At 48.3% G+C, this 22,020-nt stretch overlaps 2 protein-coding genes across 2 annotated transcripts in view; both read left to right on the top strand.

Moving 5' to 3' along the window:
- Positions 1–22,020, top strand: part of LOC310712531 (guanylate-binding protein 7-like) — a 38,485-nt gene that overhangs the window by 6,118 nt on the left and 10,347 nt on the right. The gene's annotated exons all lie outside the window — the stretch shown is intronic.
- LOC310712443 (guanylate-binding protein 1-like) lies at positions 3,305–16,276 on the top strand. The gene is made up of 11 exons (XM_083515505.1): positions 3,305–3,564; positions 4,575–4,789; positions 5,868–5,995; positions 6,684–6,793; positions 7,385–7,584; positions 10,297–10,539; positions 11,799–12,082; positions 13,032–13,244; positions 13,672–13,774; positions 14,021–14,214; positions 15,361–16,276. The coding sequence occupies exons 2-11, from the start codon at positions 4,594–4,596 to the stop codon at positions 15,661–15,663; spliced, it is 1,974 nt and encodes a 657-aa protein (XP_083371631.1). The 5' UTR covers positions 3,305–3,564; positions 4,575–4,593; the 3' UTR covers positions 15,664–16,276.

Genomic DNA, 22,020 nt, shown 5'->3' with positions numbered 1-22,020 from the left:
ATTGTAGATGTGCACCTGATTTAGGGAATAATAACCATTGGGGAAAGTTTGAATAGGTTCATGGAAAGCGAGGGAGAGGAGGGTGCTTGGTGCTACAGTCAAACCTCAGTTGTCAAACATAATCTGTTCCGGAAGACTATTTGACTTCCGAAACATTCGACAACTGAAAGCGGAAGCCTCAATACAATAGGAAAACTCAAAACGGAAGCTGCGTAGCATGTTCGGCTTCCGGAAATCATTCGAAAACCGGAGCAGTTAATTCCAGGTTTTCGGTGTTCAGGAACCAAAACGTTCCAAAACAGAGGCATTTGGGAACCGAGGTTTGACTGTATCTTTCCCGTAAGGCTGTGGCAAATATTACAGCCAAGAACAGAACCAACCAGATCCCATGCCCAGCAAAGTGGAAACACAGAAAACCAGCAGCCATTTAACATCATCTCCTTCATGTCCACTGAGCTCTCAACTGTGGAGTTAGCACTTTTGCAAGTGCCTCACATGATGTTTGTTCTGGTCTTGCAAGGAATTCTTTACCAGATTTAGCTGTTGACAGAATGATGCCTCCCTTTGTCTGCAATAGATAGGGAGGGTCCCTGACCATGGCTCTGTTTGTTCAGATCTTCTTCTATTGTGTGTGTATTTGGGACTGTTTGGGTGAAGTCAGGACCCACGCAGATAGCAAACTATCTCCTTCCCTCGTTTCCCAGCCCCCAAATGCCAAGGGTTTAAGTCAAGCAATGGAGCTATGGATGTGTGGATGTGTGGAGTTTAGCATAGGCACAAACTCCTAGGGGCCGAGGTCCATTTGCCCACCCCCCTTAAAATATGTGAGGGGTCCAGCTCCCCCCCCCAACAAAAGTTTAAATGGTGTGTGAGCACCATACCATGTGATCGATTATGTGGAGTGGGGCTTACCTGGGCCCCCAATATTTTATTCAAGTTGGCACCCCTGTAGTGTAGTAACTACAAAGTGGGCCATATGCCGTGGCAGATTGGGGTTATAGGGACACCCAGCAGCTGCCCGACGTGTATCACTTCCCACTTGCTTCTGTGGACTTGCATTTGTCAATTTACCTCTCATTCACTTTGGAGAGGTTCTTTCTCAGCTCTTCATGCTCTCTCTCTCTCTCTCTCTCTTAAGGACCCTGAGCTATTTAGTGTCTTAGGAAACTGGCCCGCCCCTCCGCCCACACACCCATTGCTTAATTCTTTCTCAAGCTCTGGGAGGAAGACCTTTCATTGCCTACAGACAGCCACCCAATCTTAAACAACTCCTCACCCACAATAATACAACAACCTGACTTAACATGGACACTGGTACCAGAGCCTGCAATAAAGCCAGATGCCAACTTTGCTGTCACATACACCTGGACAACACCATTACTGGCCCCAACAACATCAAACATACCATCTCAGGACTATTTAATTGCTCATCTTCTAACATTGTGTATGCCATCAAATGCCAATAGTGCTCTTCAGCTCTCTATATTGGATAAATAGGCCAAACCCTATGCCAGGGGATAAATGGGACATAAATCTGATACAGTGGTACCTCAGGTTACAGACGCTTTAGGTTACAGACACCACTAACCCAGAAATAGTACCTCGGGTTAAGAACTTTGCTTCAGGATGAGAACAGAAATTGAGCAGTGGCAGCATGGTGGCAGCGGGAGGCCCCATTAGCTAAAGTGGTGCTTCAGGTTAAGAACAGTTTCAGGTTAAGAACGGACCTCCAGAACGAATTAAGATCTTAACCCGAGGTACCACTGTATCAGGAATCACAAGACAGAGAAACCAGTAGGAGAACACTTCAATCTCCGAGGACATTCTATACAAGATCTCAAAGTAGCTGTCTTATTACAAAAGAATTTCAGAATAAGTTGCTGAATTGCGACGCAGGTGGTGCTGTGGGTTAAACCACAGAGCCTAGGACTTGACAAACAGAAGGTCGCCGGTTCGAATCCCCGCGACGGGGTGAGCTCCTGTTGCTCAGTCCCTGCTCCTGCCAACCTAGCAGTTCAAAAGCACATCAAAGTGCAAGTAGATAAATAGACCTCCAGCGGAAAGGTCAACGGCGTTTCCGTGCGCTGCTCTGGTTCACCAGAAGCGGCTTAGTCATGCTGGCCATATGACCCGGAAGCTGTACGCCGGCTCCCTCGGCCAATAAAGCAAGATGAGTGCCACAACCCCAGAGTCGGCCACGACTGGACCTAATGGTCAGGGGTTCCTTTACCTTCACCAAACTTAAAACCATGGAGATACCTGGTATGAATAGAGACATTGGATTCTTATCTCATTATACATGATAAAGCTATTTTTAGCCATCTCACCCCTTGCTTTTTCCTGTAAGACCAATTGCAGTCGTTAACCACACCTATCAGGCAATCACCCATTCCCACCACCCTTCTGAGTAATACCCCTCCCCACCCTCTCACTATATATAAGCAGTGGCGTAGCGTGGGTTGTCAGCACCCGAGGCAAGGCAAGTAATTTGTGCCCCCTAACCCGTGGATTTGCGCCCCCTAACCCGTGGATTTGCGCCCCCTAACCCGTGGATTTGCGCCCCCTAACCCTAACCCCCAGATGTTGCGCCCGGTGCGGGCGGCCCCCCCTGCACCCATAGGCGCCGACTCCATGGGGCTTGAGGGGGCTCGGGCCCCCTCAAAAAAATTTGGGGGGGGGCTCAGCCCCCCCAATAATCTCGGGCGGGCGCCCTTCCAGCAGAGCGCCGCCGCCGTCCCCCGCCTCCTCCCCACCTGCTCCTTCGCCAGCCAGCCAGCCGCGCGCCCTAATCGGAGGCACTGCCGGAAATCCCGCGAGAACAGGGGAATCCCGACTGGCCACACCTCCCAGCCACCCAATCGGCTGGCTGGGGGGGCGTGGCTTGCCCTATTTAGGGCCGGAGCCACTTTATTTGCATATTCATGAGCTTATTTATTATTCATGAGCTTTCCCGGGCCCCCCCAATATTTTTTCTAAGTCCGCGTCCCTGCCTGCACCCCCCACGAAACGCCACTGTATATAAGGGTCTGGTGACTTCTGTTTCAGTGTATCTGAAGAAGTGTGCATGTACACGAAAGCTCATGCCAATAACAAACTTAGCCGATCTCTACGGTGCTATTGGAAGGATTCCGCCCTCCCCCCCAATTGCTTAATTCCACCTGCCTTTCTGTTTGCTCGTTTCCCAGAATCGCGCTCCTTTCAGAGAAAGAGGGGCGGAGCCCGGGCACTTTCGCTTTCGGTCCTCGCATATATTGAAGCCCTCGCCAGGGCAATAAAGGAGGCTGATTGGTCGCCACGACCTCCCATTTCCTGAAAGAGCAGCTGGGGCGCTGCAAGAGTTTTCGAGCCACAAAAGCGTCTTGCAATTCCCGAGTTCTTGCTCTTACCCCGAAGGCGAGGCTTGAGCTTCTCCCGCCGTCTCCGCTGGGAACTCCGAGCAGCGCTCTCTCCCTCTTCCTGCCGGCCTGCCAGCTCGTCTGCAAGAGAGAACCCGCAACAATCGAGTCCGGTCAAGACCCATCCTCCCGAGGCCCGTCCCTGCAAAAAAGAAAACAACACCAAAAAGTAAGAAACGGCAGCTTCGCGATGTCGCTGTTGTTGTTAACCCCTAGCTCTCTTTTCTTTTTGCAAGGTAAACACGGCGCGGGAATCTTAGCCGAGGGAGTGTAGGAGCCAATTCGGAGGGGCCGAGGGGTTTTTGCTCCCCCAATAAAATATTTGAGCCCTCACCCCCACCCCAAGTTGTAGGGCATTGTCATTCAAATGGGGTGTGTGCACCGTGTCATGTGATCGATTATGCAGGGTGGGGCTTACCTGGGCCTCCCCAATATTCAAGTTTTGACACACCTGCAAGGAAGGGAATCCTAGCAGCGGGGAGGTGGCTGGCAAGGAAAGGAAAGGGTTAACCAAACATGTAAGTCCCGTGCCGCGCCCTCCCCGCCCCCCCGCACTGACCTTTGCAGTGGAGACTTTTGCTTTCAAGCCTGCAGCGTGCAGCTAGAACTTTTGCTTCAACTTTTGCCGAGAGTCTAAGTAATACGTGGCTCTTGCAACAGAGGCACGGGAGGGGCGGGAATTAAAATGTTGGCACGCCAGAATGTATTCTTAAATAGGGAGGGGGGCAGTTCTGCCGGCTTCACATCATGGCAGTTCTGCCGGCTTCACAGCATGGACAAAGTCTATTTCCAGGTGTGCATGAAAGAAAAATGCCAGCATCTAGGACAGATGTAGACTTGTCACAACTATCTTGAGAATGTCCAACTGGGTAACTTTCAGGTGCCAGAAGATATCTGGGATCCCAGTGAGGCGAAGCTGAATCGTGATTTGTGCCCTTCCTGAACTCTTTTTCTAGTCAGGTTCCACTCATTCACAGGCTCACAGGCAGAGACAAACTTGAATTGAATTGGACTACAAATCCCACCATCCCTAGCTAGCAGGACCAGTTGTCAGGGATGATGGGAACTGTAGTCCAAAAACAACTGGAGACCCAAGTTTGGGAAACACTGACTCACTAATAGGCAGAGACACACTTGAGTTTCCACTGTGTTGTGAGCTCCTCTGTTTTCCTTTTGCAGACCCATCATCTTTTGCACGATGGCCCCAGGGCAGGTCCACATGGCGGCTCCTGTTTGCCTAATTGAGAACATGCTGGACGGGAAGCTTGTGGTGAACCGGGAGGCTGCAGAGGTGCTTGCCAGGATCCACCAGCCGGTGGTTGTGGTGGCCATTGTGGGGTTGTACCGCACTGGCAAGTCCTACCTCATGAACAGGCTTGCCGGCAAGAGAAAAGGTGACTGGCTTCATGAATATTCCCCGTTATTCAAGGGAAGGGCTGGAGTCTAGTAGCTTCGCATGAGGAGCAAGGCAGTGGAGTCTGGTGTGTCTGGAACAGGGTATCAGAGCCCCTGGGTTTTCTGCCTAGCCTGGGGAGAAGCATGGAGGAAGAGGAGTAAATTAATATTTATACAGAACCAGAGGGGAGATAGGACTTTGAGGCAGAGGTTTGGGGTCCCCACTCAGCAGAATTCACAGGAGGGTCCAGAAATACGGCAGGTTATTTTTTTATTACGTATATATATACCCCAAGTTTCCTCCAAGGAGCTCCAGGTGGTATTCAGTTTTCCCCATATACATTTTATGCTCACAGAAACCCTGTGATGTAGGTTCAGCTGAGAGACAGCAACTAGGGTAGGCAACCTAAGGCCCGTGGGCCAGATGCGGCCCAGTCGCCTTCTCAATCCAGCCCTCAGACAGTCCTGGAATCAGAATGAGTAGAATGTGTCCTTTTATTTAAAATGCATCTCTGGGTTATTTGTGGGACATAGGAATTTGTTCACCCCCCCCCTTCAAAATATAGTCTGGCCCACCACATGGTCTGAGGGACGGTGGACCGGGCCACAGCTGAAAAAGGTTGCTGACCCCTGAACTAGCCCAATGTCTCCCCGTGTGGACTCCAACTCTGTTCTTCCACATCCTAGTCCCAAGTTCAATGTGCACGACACTTTACAGCTTACATAGGTTCTTCTTTGTTATGTGCACTTAAGTTTTCATTCACTAAGGGGACAGGTGCTAGGGGTTTAAACCAGAAAGAGTTCAACATCTGATCCCTCTTTACGCAGAAGTCAGGTCACATCTGCACCATAAACCTAAAGCCTGGGAACTGTAGTTTACTACTTGCTGAGCTACTATTCCCAGCACCCAAGCAAAATACAGTTCCCATGATTCTTGGGGGGTGAGTGTGCTTTAAAGCTATGATGGGGCTGTGACAAATGTTTCATTGAGTTCAGTGGGGTTTCCCAGTGCCCTGCGCCTTAAGCCATGGCACCTGTTGTTTTCTCTCTCTGAATCATTGCCTGCTCTTTCCTCAGGTTTCTGTTTGGGTGCCACAGTGCAGGGGCTCACGAAGGGCATCTGGATGTGGTGCCTCCCTCACCCCCACAGGCCTGACCTCACACTGCTGTTGCTGGACACAGAAGGGTTGGGTGATGTGCAGAAGGTGAGCTGGGGGAGATGGCAGCTGGCATGACAGCGGAAGACTAGCCCTTTCGAAAGAGCCTTGTGGCAAAATATGCTGACCTGGTGTTAAGAATACCACAACACACACAGTAACTAGCTGTAAAGTAACATAACATTATATATAATTGTCATATCAAAAAATTGCAAAGCACAGTTCCTGGTGGCAATAACATATCATATTACTATTAACCTTCTATATGTTTTTATTGTCATAACATCTAAGGATATTCAAATCCAAAGATTGTCAAGTCCAACGATTACAACGTACAGTTCCTGTGGGAAACAACATACTGATATCTTCCTTCTGCATTGTCCTATGTCTTCAGAGTGTAACAAACTTAGTAACAATAAGGCAGCTGATGAAAGACCAGTTCTCAGGATAGATCCTTGTTTCGCCCATTGGGCTTCTTCAGTGACAAGGTTTCCAGGAGGTTTTTCAGGTTTTTTCAGCCGAAATAGTCCATAGGAATGCAGAAGTTGCCAGTCAGAGGCGTTTGTGTTGTGGTATTCTGAACATGATTTATGTAATGAGGCAATTGTGTTGTGTGTTGACCTGGTATTAATGGCAATGGCGTCTACCAGAGAGGTGGCAGAACTGAGTTCCGGTGAGTTCCGGCTGAAACCCGCCCCCCCCCCCGGTGGTAACTGATATTATATTTCTGTTTCAGGGAAACACACAGAACGACTCGTGGATCTTTGCCCTGGCCATTCTGCTCAGCAGCACCCTGGTGTACAACAGCATGGGCACCATTGATCAAAATGCACTGGAGAACCTGCAGTATCCTTTTGGGGCATCAGAAATCCCAGCTGGCCTTGCACTCTTGGCCTGGAGGAACTAGGAGGAGGCAGTTGTAGGTTGTCCCCCTAGGGGTTTCACTCCATGGGAGGGGGTGCAGGCAGGAACTCCAGAAGGCATTAAATCAGGAATTGGCCTTAAGGTGTAAAAATGAGAGATGCCAGCCCCTTGCCACAAAACCCTGCCTTAATTACAGTTGCAATACAGTCGTATCTTGGTTGCCGAATGCCTTGGAACTCATGCTTTTCGGTTCCCGGACGATCGAAAACCGGAAGTGAATGTTCCGGTTTTCGAACGATTTTCAGAAGCCAAACGTCTGGCACGGCTTCCGATTGGCTGCAGGAGCTTCCTGCAGCCAATCGGAAGCTGCACTTTGGTTTCTGAACGTTTTGGAAGTTGAACAGCCCTCCAGAACAGATTCCGTTCCACTTCCAAGGTATGACTATATGTGGTCTTTCTGTAGTGTAAATCTCTCTGCTCAAAAGCTGTATCATCATTTCCGGCCAGCCCACAACTGCAGGTTCAAACAGGCCCCAAACCAGCCCTGGAATTGTTTTCCTTAGCATTCCCCAGCTACGTCACTGAGCTGACAAAAAGGATTAAAGCCAAAGCTTCCTCCGGGGAAGATGAAGAGGAGGAGAACTCTGCCGAATTTGTCCGTTTCTTCCCAGACTTCATCTGGGCAGTGCGGGATTTCACACTACAGCTGGAGATAGATGGACACCCCGTCACTGAGGACGGGTACCTGGAGAATGCATTGAGACTGCAGAAAGGTACAGTAACTGCAAGGGGGGAAATGCAGTGTCTGAGATGGAGAGAGGACACCGCTAGTTTAGAGGTGCACAACTGATCTAAGTCAAAAAGGCCTAATATTCAGGTGGGTGAATGTATCGAGTCACATAGCCACTGAGGGCTAAAGAGGTTGAACTGATTTCCCCTGTGCTACATGGAGCAAGACACAGAGATATATCCCACTGGGTCCTGAGGCACATGTCTCTGGCTGCAGACTGCATGAGTAATAACTCTTCATGCCAATCCCCAATTGTATTCCCAGGGAGGTTTACAAACACCCTACAACAATTACAATGTCAATACCCAAACTGTAAAAGCTTAAAAGCCACAAAACCTCATGCCACCAAGCTAAGTTGCTTGTACAGTTGGACTGGGCTCCCTGAAACTCCTATGACATAGGAGTCTTACCTGCTAATCTCAAATTTACACATGCGAGCTGTAAGTGCACTATGAAGAGGGAAATATATACAGTGGTACCTCGTGTTACAGATGCTTCAGGTTACAGACACTTCAGGTTACAGACTCTGCTAACCCAGAAATAGTACCTCGGGTTAAGAACTTTGCTTCAGGATGAGAAGAGAACTTGCGCCGTGGTGGCACAGCAGCAGCAGCGGGAGGCCCCATTAGCTAAAGTGGTGCTTCAGGTTAAGAACAGTTTCAGGTTAAGAACGGACCTCCAGGGACTTCCAGGTTGGCGCCATCGCCGAATGGCGGACTCCCTCCGAGCTCCGGAGGGAGTCTGCTCGGCAGGGGCTGGGTCCTACCGCGCCGGCGACGCGGGGACCCTTAAAAACCACGGGCACGGAGCCCGTGGACATGGAGACTCGGCTGGTACCGTCAGCGCCCTCCCGACTCGTGAAGGAGCCTTTTTAAAGGCTACGGATCGGGTTCCGGGGAGTGGCGTGGTACTGTGAGTCTATCGCTTCCCCTGCCAAGCGCAGCCGCATGCCATTCGTCGGAGAGCGCTGGCTTCCATTTGAAATTTGGACATTTAACAACAACCCGTGAGTAATTGGGTAACCGGGTATAAAAGGAGAAAAAAAAGGAATTTTTTTTCGGATTCGGCACGAGCGGGGGGGATCTAAAAAGGAAGTCAGTCCCCTCCCTGATTGTAAACATGCTAAAACAAGGACTGAGAAACCAAGATCGATTCAGAAGTTTATTGCTGATAAAAAATATCAATTCCACGATGGGATATTACAAGAATTGTGCTGGAGGAGAAAAGTCGAGGGTGAGAGGGAAAAGGCAACCCCCCCCTGGGAACCGGGGCGATTCGGAGAACCTGGCGGAGAGAGGTGGAGAGTTTGACAGCTGTCAAAGTAGCTGTCAAATCTTGAGAATACAAAGAGGACTTTGTTACAAGTATTTTGCTGGTTAATTTTGATACAATTGGATATAAATATGGATACAAAATGTCGGGGAGGGGAAAGAAACAACAACTTGACTTTTGGATTAGAGGACACAAAGTTACTGCAACCCCCCTAGAGGGGCTTTGGGACATTACAAGTGGCGTATGTGGAAAACTACTCTGGGATGTGTACTGGTTTTAGTTCCTGGGAAAGTAGCAAAACTGAAATGTTGTTTTGTCTACAGAGGTGACAACACAATAGAATCTTTCTATTGAAGTAAGGTAGGAACTGGACGTAAGTTTTTGTTCCTGAATAACAAACCTCTGTAGAGATACTAGATTTCAGAATAAGAACGGTTTTGCAGCTGAACAAGACAGAAACCTGAGAAAGTAAGAAACAAAAGAGTAAAGGACCAACTACGCCACGGAAAGAACAATGGGAGGAGCAACAACGACCAAGGGAAATTAAAGGCCTCTATCAGACTGGACTTTTGAAATTAAACATTATCAAAACATGCAAATTTAAAGAATACCGGCAAGATGGATTGAGAAAAATTTGGCTGTGGACTTGAGACCTCCAGGCCGACAACATACAGATTGATGGACATGGGGAATCCAAACCGGGGAAGGGAGGGGGAACTCTAGAATCCAAAGGCTATGTAACCAATTTTTGGAATCTTTTTCTATCTTCTATTTTTTATCTTTCTATATAACTTTGGTATTTTGATTTAACATGTTTTGGAAAAAAGGGGGAATTCGTGGAAGGAAAAGGGGTAGATCTTGGGGGGGAAATTTTTGTTCTATTTTGTTAAAGATGAGTGATGTTAAGATTGTAATTTAAATTGGCTAATAGGTACAACATATTTGGTTTAAAGTGGGAATGAGAACTTGTGGAACCAACGTAGGGAAAGGGGAATACAGTCGGGAGGGGAAAGAGGGAGTCCCAGAAAGAAGGTTATGAAAATAAGGGTTTAAAATTGGTCTTTCTTTTTCTTTCTTTTCTTTATCTTTTCTATCTTTTCTATTCTGTTATTATTGGAAATTTTAATAAATATGATTATAAAAAAAAAGAACGGACCTCCAGAACGAATTAAGTACTTAACCCAAGGTACCACTGTACTCAGAGTAAGGCCATAACATTGCAGTGCTGAAACAGAGAGCAATATCCTAACTCAGTTTACAGCAAGCCTTGGGACCTCAGGTGTCAATCAAGTTGGCATGGAGACTTGAATGTTTACAGGTAACCAGGTGAGTTTGCTCCACCAGGGAGATGGTTGGCACATTTTCTGTGGAATTTGGCGGTAGTAACCGATTGTCTTGTATACTAACACTTCTTCTCCCCCAGGTAATAGTGAGCAAATCCAGAGGTGCAACATGCCTAGGTCATGTATCCGCAGATTCTTTCCTTCGCGGAAATGTTTCACGTTTGACCGCCCAGCTAGCAGGAAAAAGTTGTCTCGGCTGGAGGAACTGGAAGAAGATGATTTGGAGGAAGATTTATTGGAGCCGGTGGGCCGTTTCTGCCAACACATCTGGGAGACATCTCGACCCAAGACAGTCCCGGGAGGCCATGTTGTGACAGGAATAAGTAGGGAACATTTTTGAAAGATTGTAGGCTGGGGTTGGTGGGTAGGGAACCATTCTGATTAGAGTAATTAGTTTTACCCAGTGCCGTTCTAATAATACTAATAACTGGTCTCAATCTGGGAACCCCATGGATGGGGGGCTTTTTCCTCCAGAGCAGTTTGGGGGTGTAGGAAGCTGTCAGCTTGAGGTGAATGGTGTTACTCAGCTACCAGCCAAGAAGGGATCAGGTGACATCAGAAACCAATAGTGACCCACCTGACTGTAGAAAATGCTTTAGTTTGCCTTGCTCTGCAGTTTGATAATTTCTTTGTTCACGTCCAGGCTGAATTGCATGTAAACTGCTCACTTGATTGGCTGCTGAACATCATTTAGCTAGAATTTATTTTGAAAACTATATACACAGAATAAAATACAGTAACGATTCTGTGATGAAACCCAAATTCTACTTTCAGAGAAATTTGCTTGCGCCATTTGTGCAGAAAGCAACATTGTATGCATTGTTTTAAACTCTTACATCATTTATTATGCTTCTGCAGCAAGCAAGGACTTGAACCCATGACATTTGGCTACTAAAAAGCCTGTTCACCCCCCTCCCCCTTTTATTTATTGAGAATTAATAGACCCAAACACTTCCATGCCTATTTCTGCAGAGTTAATTCCCCATGGTGCCGCTAATATAGGGGCTTTGTTCTTTGTTTTGTTGATGTTTTATTTCTTGTATTCAATAAAATATTGGTTCTGAGCTGGGTTCTGAGCCCAGTTGTACTGTTTCGTACTTATCACAGTGTGGCCCCACGGCTGCAGGATACACACTGTGCTGACAATGAGTTATGGATTGGGCTGCTTCCAGTTTTGGCAAGAACCAGAAGTACGGAAGGCAATAATACATATGTAGCATAGAGAGGTAATAATAATTAGGAATGAGATGTGGGTGCAGGGCAGAGAATAGTAATCTCTGCTTTTTAAGCATTCCCAAGTGCTTCCTTCATATTTCAGGTTATTTTCTACAGGCATGAGGGCTAGAACATTCCTTTTAAAAACATGTCTTCTCTGCCTCTTGTTTTGTGCAGAATATCTATTTCTTTGCTTTCATGAGAAATCTGCAGGTACAGTGGATGACGTGTCCCCAGTTATAGTACAAACGTTTGAAAGATGTTTGACTCAGGATACATTTCCTCGGCGTACAAAAGTTAAGCGGGATGGGCATCCCTGTTCTGCCATTTCTGATTTGGTGACTTTGCCCAATTCTTCCCTCTTCAGTGCTTCAGAACCTGGTGAAGACCTACGTCAATGCTATCAACAGTGGGGATTTGCCCTGCTTGGAGAATGCTGTGCTGGCCCTGGCAGAGATTGAGAACGCTGCAGCTGTGTGTGATGCCATTTCCTGTTACGAAGAGCGGATGGGGCAGCGGTTGAACCTGCCCACGGGCTCAGTCAATGAGCTGCTGGCGGTGCACGCCGAGTGTGAGAGGGAAGCCACTGGCATCTTCATGGCCGGTGCTTTTGGCAATGAGTTGGTAAAAATATCACAAGAGAAGCTTGAGGTAAATAAAACTTAGCAGAATAAACGCTTACCTAGCATAGCTCTGAGCCTCACAGCTAGGAGGGCCTTCCAAAACTCGCACGGTTTTCTGAAAATCTCTCTCTTCAGAATGGAGACAGCCTCTTGTTATCCAAAGGCAAAAAGGAACATAGAAAGGTGGCATAAAGCAGGCTGCTGTAAGCTAAGCTGGTGTAAAGTTATACACCAAATTCCATTCAGCCATTGAGGTACTGCTTGCTTAGCAATCCTAAGCCTGGAAGAGGGAGAACAAACCTGTAAAATAAGTGTTTGAACTGCACCATCCCCTTGGCCATCTGAATTTTCATTGGGTTTCCAGGTCACATGACTGAGCAGAATAGGCCTAGGATTTCCCCCCCCCCAGTCCTGCCCCCACCAGGCCCCCTTTTCAGGCTTTAGGCCAGCTCGAGATGTGAGTCATGGCTGAACCAGGATCAGGGGGATACTCTGATGTATCCCCGACTGAACCGAGCATGAGGGAGCGAAGCCAGCATAGCTTGCTTGTGTGGGGAACTTCCTGGCTCAGCCAGAGATCCGCTGGATCCCAGCCCGTTCATCGTGGAGCATCTTGCTGTAGGATTGCTCGCTTAGTTATCTGTGAAAGACACATTCTCTAGATGAAATGGAAGACAAACATATCCCAGAAGACTGGTAGGGTTGCAGTTTGATTGGGTACACACTTAGTTTTAAACTTTAGGAAGGGTGGAGCCAGACAACTTAAACTGGCCTACATTTTAGAAATGCAGCCGTTCTAGATCATTGGTGTCGTAGCCAGTTCCCACGATTTTCGGTGGGAGTGGGGACAGTAAACTCAATTGAAATTTGTAGTGCAGTTTTGATGTGGCCTTGTTAGTAAGTCTTTCCACTGAAGAGGAAAAGCTTTTCATCATTATTAACAGATCATCTTTCTGCCAATTTTCTGTCTCTCGTAGCAAGAGCTGAAGCAGAAAAGGGAAGAGTTCTGCAGGAAGAATGAGCAGGCATCTTTTGACCGCTGCTTTGCCATGCTGACAGATCTTTCCCAGGAGCTAGAAGATGAGCTCCGGATGGGAATTTATTCTGTGCCTGGTGGCTACCAGCGTTATCTGGAGAAACGGGATGAAATAGAGAAGAAATACCACTTGGTACCTGAAAAAGGAATTCAGGTAGGGCAGGAAGCCAGCATTTCTGTGATATCCAAAGAATGAGCATTCTTATACTGACTGAGGACAGATCCAAACTTTAGACCTGGAGTGCAATACTGTGAATATTTTCTTGGGAGAAAGCCCCACTGAATTCAATAGGGCTTGATTCAAAGTGAATTAGTTTGTTCGTCTACTTACCAAAATGAATAAACTCTGTTCAATGAAAAATATATTAAATTGGTTTACATAAAATAATTTAAAAGACCTTTGACTTGTAGGCTATGTGAGAGGGAATAGGGACCACTATTATCAATTTCTCAGCGCCTCATTAAGATACAATTATTAATTTACTATACACCAATTTTTGCCCTTAATCACAATATATAATCTCGTCCGTCCCCCCATTATACTGTAAAATGAATAACTTTTGCTCTCAATGTGTTATCAGGCAGACAAAGCTCTTGAAGAATTCCTGAAATCCAAGCAGACGGTGGCAAACTCTCTCCTTCAGATGGACCACGCCCTGACCGACAAAGAGAAGGAAATTGAAGGTGCATATCTAAATTATATGTATTAGAAAGTAAACGTCCTGGCCTTCTCTGGCTGGGCTCTGAGTTCCCAGGGAAGGGTTACAGTTGTGGTACCTTTTTGCAGAACGGCATAGCGACAGATGTAGTATTCTCATCTTCAGGCAAGGAGAGAACATTGAACAGAACACAGGGTGAAGGGGAGATAGCGGCGAGGGATGGCAGCCCCCTCAGTATTCATGTTGTCTCTTTTCCTTCGCTGGCCCCCAGCCCAGCGCGCTCAGGCCGAAGCAGCCCAGCTGCAGCAGAAGCTGTTGGAGCAGGAGCAGGTCAGACTGAAGCAAATGGTGGAGGATGAGAAGCGAAGCCACGCTGAACAGCTCCAGCTGTTGAAGGAGAAGATGGAGAAAGAGAAGAAGTTGATGGAAGAGGAAACAGAAAAGATGATACGGCATAAACTCAAGGTAAAGAGAGCGGAGTCAGATGCAGACTGACCCACTGGAAGATTCAATATTTAGGCCAGGGGTGGGGAGTCTGTGGTCCTCCAGATGTGGTTGGAGCCAACTCTCATCTTTCCCAGTCAGTATGGCCAGTGTTCATGGACCAGAAAAATCTGGAGGGTCCCATTTCCCCTGCTCCTGCTTTCTTTTTAGGATGATGCATAGAAGCCGAATTCTTCCTCCATTCAAGGCCAGATCTAGTTCACAGATAGCCTCCTTTACCCTTCTAAATGTCTCAACATAAATCGTATATTCCCGGATATGCCATCACCCTCTTTATACAGGCCACATAACCCTATGTCTTTCAAGCAAAATCAAGAACAAATTATTTAATGCTTTAAAGGTGATTGCCGTCACCTTGATTTGTGCCTGGAAAATCCCTAACTAGAGAACCTGCTTTAAAATGGGCATAATATGCTCTTACAGGCAAGAAAGCTGCTCTGTCTGGGAACTTTTCAGTGACTCACTGTGGCTTGGTAAAACCTAGGTTCCATATATTCAATAGACGTTAGCTGGCGTTTCTACAGTACTTTTCCTGAGTGTTCAAACAACTTCTTATACAATTTCTTTGTTCTCTTTACAACAACCCCTTGAGGTGGGTCAGGATCTAATTTTGCCCATACAGTATAGGATGGAATAATCCGCATGGTACCCTCCAAATGTTAGTGGCCCCCAGCTTCCATCGGCCTCAGCCAGTGGTCATGGATGGTGAGAGTCCATTAATATTTGTAGCGTTGACTGTGGCTCTTATCTGTGAAGGTATGGGTCCAGCTGGGATTGAGAGATATTGGCTTGCCTGAGGACACAGAGCAGAGCTGAGCTGAATTTTGTTTGTTGTGCATAGCCAAGCTTCTGTTGCTCTTAACCACGTCAGATTTTGCACAAATCCCTATATGCTCAAAATAAAAAAGCAGGTCTAGTTTGGAGACAGTTGGTTTTATGGGAGGCCATTTGGCAACACAGTGGGAAATGCATTGGTTGGCTACGAAAACGCAACTGCCACACAAAGTGGTCCAGGTCTGGCCTGATCCCATCCCTGTTCATAGATGCTGACCCATTTCTTATCCATCCGTCAACTAAACTGTCTCTGTGTGCTTCTCAACTTCCCAGGAACAAGAGGAACTGCTGAAGGAAGGATTTCAGCAGAGGGCCAATGAGATGGAAAGTGAAATCCAACGTCTCAAAGAAGAAAGTAATAACTCCAAGGTGGCCCATGTGGTGTCTGCTGTAGAAAAAATGTTGTCAACTGTGGGAACTGTGGGAACACAGTTCATACAGTACAGGATGCAGAGTAACATTCTTTCCAGTGTTCTAAATCCACAAAGGAGTGAAAGTGCACCACAGAGTGTAAAAAGCACACCAAGGAGTGAAAACCCACCCGAGAATGTAAGGAGCATACCAAATAAAAAGTAGTTTCAGCATGGGAATAAATGGGGCTAGTTGTCCTTAGTTTTCCGCTGACTTCCCTATCTTATCACCACATCCACACCTTCATTGCAGTGTTATGTACAGATCAGTGTTTGAAATTCGCCAAGCGCATTTTGCACCCGGTTACTGGCCACTTTGGGACCAGGGGAAGGTGGATGCCTGGGGATCCTTGGCTCTTGCCTGTTTTAAACATCCTGTAGAATTCTCTGTAATATTTTATCTGCACAATCAGAACAAATTTCAGGAACCAAAAAGTTGTATTGAAAAATATGACTTTTGAGCTGCCTGGCCCCAAAATGGCAACCAGACATCCTGTTTTTGGCGGCTGTAACCTGTTAGTATTTCCCGCCTCCGATGCTGCAGATGAGATTGGTGTCAATCACATGCCTGTCTGGGAAGAGTGGGGGAGCAGAAGACGGTCTTATCTCTTCGGCTGTATGTACTGTTTTAAGGAGCCATTTGGCGCCTAGCTTATATATCTGAGTTTCTAACTGGCTAGAGAACTAAGTGAATAGTTGTGTCCAACTTGTTTTCTTATATGCTATTTCTTTTCATGCATGCAAAGCTGTATAGAAAATAAATAAATAAAATAAATGGCCTGGTTTCTGCTTATAGCCTTATGATTTTATGCCTCTTCCAGCAAATCTTGCAGCCAAGCTGATGCCAAACACATTGCTCTGCTTTCCTTTGGACCACATCAGTGAGGCTGAGAAGCAGGGTCTTGTCGGCTGGGCAGCCCAGGACCTCCATACACACTGCCCAGGCTTGCATCATGGAGAGGTCACTTCACTGTTGCTAATGTAGCAAAAACAACACGGGAGGCAGCAGCTAAGTTGCCAGTCTCTGCAGCCACAACCAGTGCTGTGATTTTCCAGCAGGTTGGCTGCACCCCCGGAGGTGCACTCCATTGTCTCTTGAGACAGACAGATGCCAACAAATGGCACATGTAGGGGAAATAGCAGAGGACAGGCAAGAAAACTGGGCAAAAGCGGAGAATTGGGCAAAACCACAGAGTACTAAAAAAAAGCCTGGCTGTCACTCACTGTTTGCTGTTCAGGGATTAATGGGAAGTTTTTTCACTGTATGAAATGTGAAACTTGATCACTGATAATCAGGCATTTGAGACTGTACAAGTAGATGACTGGCCCAGCCCTGTCAATAGGCGGAGTGACACAGGTGCCTCCGTAGGCGGGTGGTGAGGAAGAGAAGGGAAAACAGCAGCAGTGGTGGACCTTGGGCTCTCAAATTCCAGCAGAGCCCTGTGCAAAGCCAAAATTTGGTTCCCGCTGTGTCTTGGGACTCCATTCTAAATGATAGTTGTGGTGTCCTCTGCGGTGCTTCCAAAGCTCTGCACCCAGGGCGACTGAACTGGTTGTGCTCTCCTAAATGTGCCTCTGGCAGCAGCCTACCCAGCCATTCTGACTGAGGTCCCCCTGCTGCCACTAGTTCCTCCTTTAGGATGACAAAAATGAATGTGTCCCTCAATTTGCCCAGACCTCCAAGCTTCCCTGCTGCCTTCATGTGTGGTGGAGGATGCTGCCTTGTTACCAGCGTTTAAATAATAGTCAGCTGCCAGTCCAGTCAGCTACTGTATGTGGACTGTGCCTCAGGCGGCAAAATGTCTTGGGCCAGCCCTGGGAGCAGCCGGTTCATTAGACTTCTAGCCTTCCATTTTGCTTTATCCTGTGTCAAAAGTTACCTCTCCTTTCTCAACTGTACTATTTCCTCAGTGTGATGAGAGCTCCTCAAAAGGAACCCAAAGAATCTTGGGAACTGTAGTATGCCCACACAGAGCTGCAATTTCCAACACCTTTAACAAACTACAGTTCCCAGCATTTGGGGGGGGGGAGAGTTTTGTGACACTCCTAAATCAGCTGACAATAAATCATAAAGCCGATGCCATGTCTGTGAATAGCTGAAAGGCAGATTTTTACAGCTTTTGAGCCATCTTTCTTTCCTCAGTTTGGAGTTTTAAGTGCTAATGTGAAAATTAGCCCCAGAAGGGTGTGGACCATGGGTAGGCAAACTAAGGCCCAGGGGCCAGATCTGGCCCAATCGCCTTCTAAATCCGGCCTGTGGACATTCCGGGAATCAGCGTGTTTTCACATGAGTAGTGTGTGTCCTTTTATTTAAAATGCACCTCTGGGTTATTTGTGGGGCATAGGAATTCATTCATTATGTTTTAAAAACCAAAATATAGTCCGGCCCCCCACAAGGTCTGAGGGACACTGAACCGGCCCCCTGCTGAAAAAGTTTGCTGACCCCTGGTGTGGACGCTATTTTTCTTTTGCCTTCCCCTGTGTCAAAGTTATTTACCCAGCTCTCAACAGTATTGGTTTTTCCCCCAGTGTGGTGTGTGGGCCCTTCAAAAAGCACATCCTCCCACTCCAAAGAATCCTGGGGGCTGTAGTGGAGCCCTCACAGAGCTACAATCCCCAGCACCTTGAAGAAACTACAGTTCCCAGGATTCCTTGGGGAGTGAGTAAGACCTGCTTTGAAAGTGCTTGGAAGGCAACAGAAGCAACAACACAAATCTCAAAGCAGCTGCTTTGCACATGCAGGTCCCAGAGGAAAAGGCTGCAGATAAGAATGGGGCATCAGGATTTTGGGTATCAGAGGCTTGGGATGAGAAGTCTTAAACAATATCTGTATTTGTTTCAGGGAGGCATGGAGAAGGATTCATGGGTCTTTGCCCTGGCCATTCTTCTCAGCAGCACCCTGGTGTATAACAGCATGGGCACCATTGACGAAACAGCCGTGGAGAAGCTCCAGTATCCTTTTGGGGGCACCATCAGTTCCAACCAGCCCCACAAGATTGGGAAGGCAGCTGGATGTCTGTGTAGGACAGCACTTCCTGGGGGGAGAAAGCTTTTGGTGTAGTCGCAAGTGGAGCAAACCTTCCCTTTCCAGGTCTGCCTTGGAACACAAAGTGCTGGGGGAGTGCAGAGGGGGGGGCAAGGAAACATGCAGGGCATGTAGCTGATGGGGGTGGGGCAGCCAGCCTGCCAAGGATCAGGTGAGCAGGTCACTGGGCCAGAGCAGGGATGGGGAGCCTGTGGTCTTCCAGGTGTTGGTGGACTCCAACTCCCATCAGCCCCAGGATGGGAGTTGTTTGCTCAGCCACATCTGGAGGGCCAAATGTCCACCCATCCCTGGGTTCGTGCTTTCGGAATGAATAGATAAGGGTCAGACCACCCATGAACTCAACTGGATAGTTGAGTACAGTGGTACCTCGGGTTACATATGCCTCGGGTTACATACGCTTCAGGTTGCAGACTCTGCTAACCCAGAAATAGTACCTCAGGTTAAGAACTTTGCTTCAGGATGAGAACAGAAATTGTGCTCCTGTGGGCGTGGCAACAGTGGGAGGCCCCATCAGCTAAAGTGGTGCTTCAGGTTAAGAACAGTTTCAGGTAAAGAACGGACCTCCAGAACGAATTAAGTACTTAACCCGAGGTACCACTGTCTAGGGTTCGCATTCTCCACAAAAAAGGAAAACAAACACCTGCCTGGTGTCTCAATCCAGAACAGGACTTCAGTATGGAGAAGCCAAGGGCTTTGACCAGTTACCCCTGCTGTGGTCCTGATTCAGATTGGATCAGGATCTGGGTGCGTATAACCTGGAAAAGAGGAGACCGAGAGGAGACACGATAGCCATCTGCAAATCTCTCAAGGGCTGTTGCACGAAAGAGGGGACAAGCTTGTTTTTTCCAGCTCCAGAGGCTAGGACCTGTACTAATGGATTCAGGTTTCAAGAAAGGCGATTCCGACTTAACATCAGGAAGAACTTTCTGTCTGTCAGAGCTGTTTGACAGTGGAATGGTCTCCCTCCCTTGTGGACTTTCCTTCCTTGGATGTTTTTAAGCTTCTGTCATGGATGCTTTAGCCGAGTTCCCTGCATTGCAGGGGGTTGGACTAGATGACCCTTGGGATCGCTCCCAGCTCAACGATTCTATGGCATATCACAATTTGCATGGCAAAAAGGCACCATTGAAATGACTTGGATCTTTGCCCCACTTTATTTTGCAGTGCTTATTGCAGGTATGAGGCTCCTGGTCAAGACTGGGATTGCAGGGAGAGCAAAGGGTTAAATGTCTCCTGTCCCAGGATCCTGATCTGTATCTCTCACATTGCACTGTCAATTTGTGTGTGAGTGGCACACCTTGCATTAAATGGCAGGGCTACACAGTTAAGGTCCTGTAGTTTCACCTTCTGCTGCAGTTCCTGTTGGGAACTCCCTGAAGTGTGCTTCATTGGCAGGCAGCTAAATAAGGGCATCTAGGAACCCCGGAAGCAAGCAGGAATGGGAATGGGCCCAATTATGTGTAAAGCAAGATATGCGAGGAGGGGTTAGGGCCAGGTTCAGCTGCAAAGCCATGCCCAGACTGTGGGGGTCAGATGGGATTTGTTGTGTATTGAGTCAAAGGATTTTATATCTGTATTATTATTGTCTGTGTCAGGGGTTCAGGAGCAGAGACGCAGAGAAGGGAGGAGACAGAGAGCGAGGGGGAGGAATACGAAGGAAGGATGAGTGGGGATGACGACCCGAGATCACCGAGCCTGTCTAGCGAGTCCGAGGATTCCCAGAAGGGAGCGCCAGCAGTCAGAGCAAGGGGGGAGAGCAGGGGGGCACCCCAGGAAGAAGGGTCCAGAGAGGGATCAGAGAGCAGCAGTTGGAGATCGGGACCCACGTGCCCAGCCGGGAGTAGCGGGGAGAAAGGGGACCAGATATCGGGTTCCGGAGACTTTCAGAAGGAGGGAGGGCATGAGTCAGGAGTAGTCACGCCCACCTCGGGGAGCGAGGAAACGGTCAAGAGGAAAGTAGAGAGTTGGGCGCGCGCGCCAAGTTCAAATGTAGCGGAAGCTGGCGCAGTTAGCAGCCCAGAGAGTGAGCCAAGTCCCAAAGCCCGCCGCAAGGAGGCGGAAGGGACAGGGGGGTCCGCGTCAGAAGAGAGGAGGAAGGGAGAGACCCAGGGGGGCAGAAGGACCCAGAGACGGAAGGAAAGGCGCAGGAGGTGGAGCAAGGCTAGGGTATTAAGCTGGTGCGCTAGAGGCGGAGACTCAGACGGGTCTTCGTCGTTCTGACCTAGAAGAAGTAGGGCTGCACATTGCAGTTTGGAAATGGAACCTGTAATCCAATAAAGACTCTTTTAAACTGAACGCTGGATGACTTGGTCCTATGTGAGCTGGGACTGGGTGGCAGCCCTGACAGTAAGACCCGTACCGTAAGCTTCTGACACCTGATACCTTGCAGCGGAGACAGAAGCAGCTGGAGGAAGAGATCGGTGTTTGGGAGCAAGCTCACGACGTTTAGCAGAGATGACGGAAGCAGAGAAACTTGCAGCGCTGCAACAGGCAGTTACCCAATTGAATGCGGAGGTACTGGCATCCAAGAAAAGGGAGGAGGATGCGGCAGCCGCCTACAGAGATCTCCACGCCAGGTTTGAAGCATGGGTTAAACACGGGCAGCCAGGACCCCGACCGGAGGGGGTTGGGTTGGCACGGAGAGCAGGAGGGCTTGTGGCTCACTTCGATGGGAATTTACAACAGTACCCCAATTTTCGAGCAGACGTAATGTGCGCACTGCAACTGCTGGCAAAAGACTTTAGAGATGAGGAAGAGAAAGTGGGGTTCATACTGTCCCATTTGCATGGGGATGCTAAAGCGTGGCTACGCAATTTGTGGAGGGATAAAGATCCGGCGCTTCAGAGTGCAGATGCCTTTATCAAAGCGATGGATGCGTGTTTTTTGTCTACCATTGATGTGGATCTTGCCCGACGGGAGATTCATGGACTGAAACAAGGGAGGGCGAGCGTCCGGCAGTACCACGCCCACTTTTTTGCGCTGGTCAGTGCATTGGAATGGGACCGGGATTCGCCCCCAGTTAGAGACCTGTTCTGGGAGGGTCTAAGCTCTGCTGTTAAGGATGAAATTGCGAGGGGGGAGAGGCCCCGAAGCACGCAGGAGGTGGTCCAAAGGGCGCTGACTGTGGGGGTGAGGCTGGAAGAACGTCCCTGGTGCAGAGATGAAGGACGTGGAGGGCGCGAAGCAGCGAGAAGTTTCTCTTTCGTTCCAAGGGAAGCAGCGCGTGCGCAATCCACACCTCCGCCAGGAGGGGGAGGGGAACCTATGGAGGTGGGAGGCGCCAGGGCTCAGTCAGCTACCAGAGCCTCTGCACCGCCGGCAGTCAAGACTAAACCTCCTAGAGGGACCCGGAAGTGTTACATATGCGAAAGCTCTCAACACTTGGCGAAAGAGTGTCCCCAGAGGAGCTCCAAGCACACTGCAGCCTCCGCAACGGTGAAAGCGGCCACGCAATACAGCGAAACCCAGCAGGGAAAC

The sequence above is a fragment of the Podarcis liolepis genome, assembly GCF_965112155.1.
Source record: "Podarcis liolepis genome assembly, chromosome: 7".
In the NCBI taxonomy this organism is placed as follows: Eukaryota; Metazoa; Chordata; class Lepidosauria; order Squamata; family Lacertidae; genus Podarcis; species Podarcis liolepis.
This window is presented reverse-complemented; position numbering and strand designations above follow the sequence as displayed.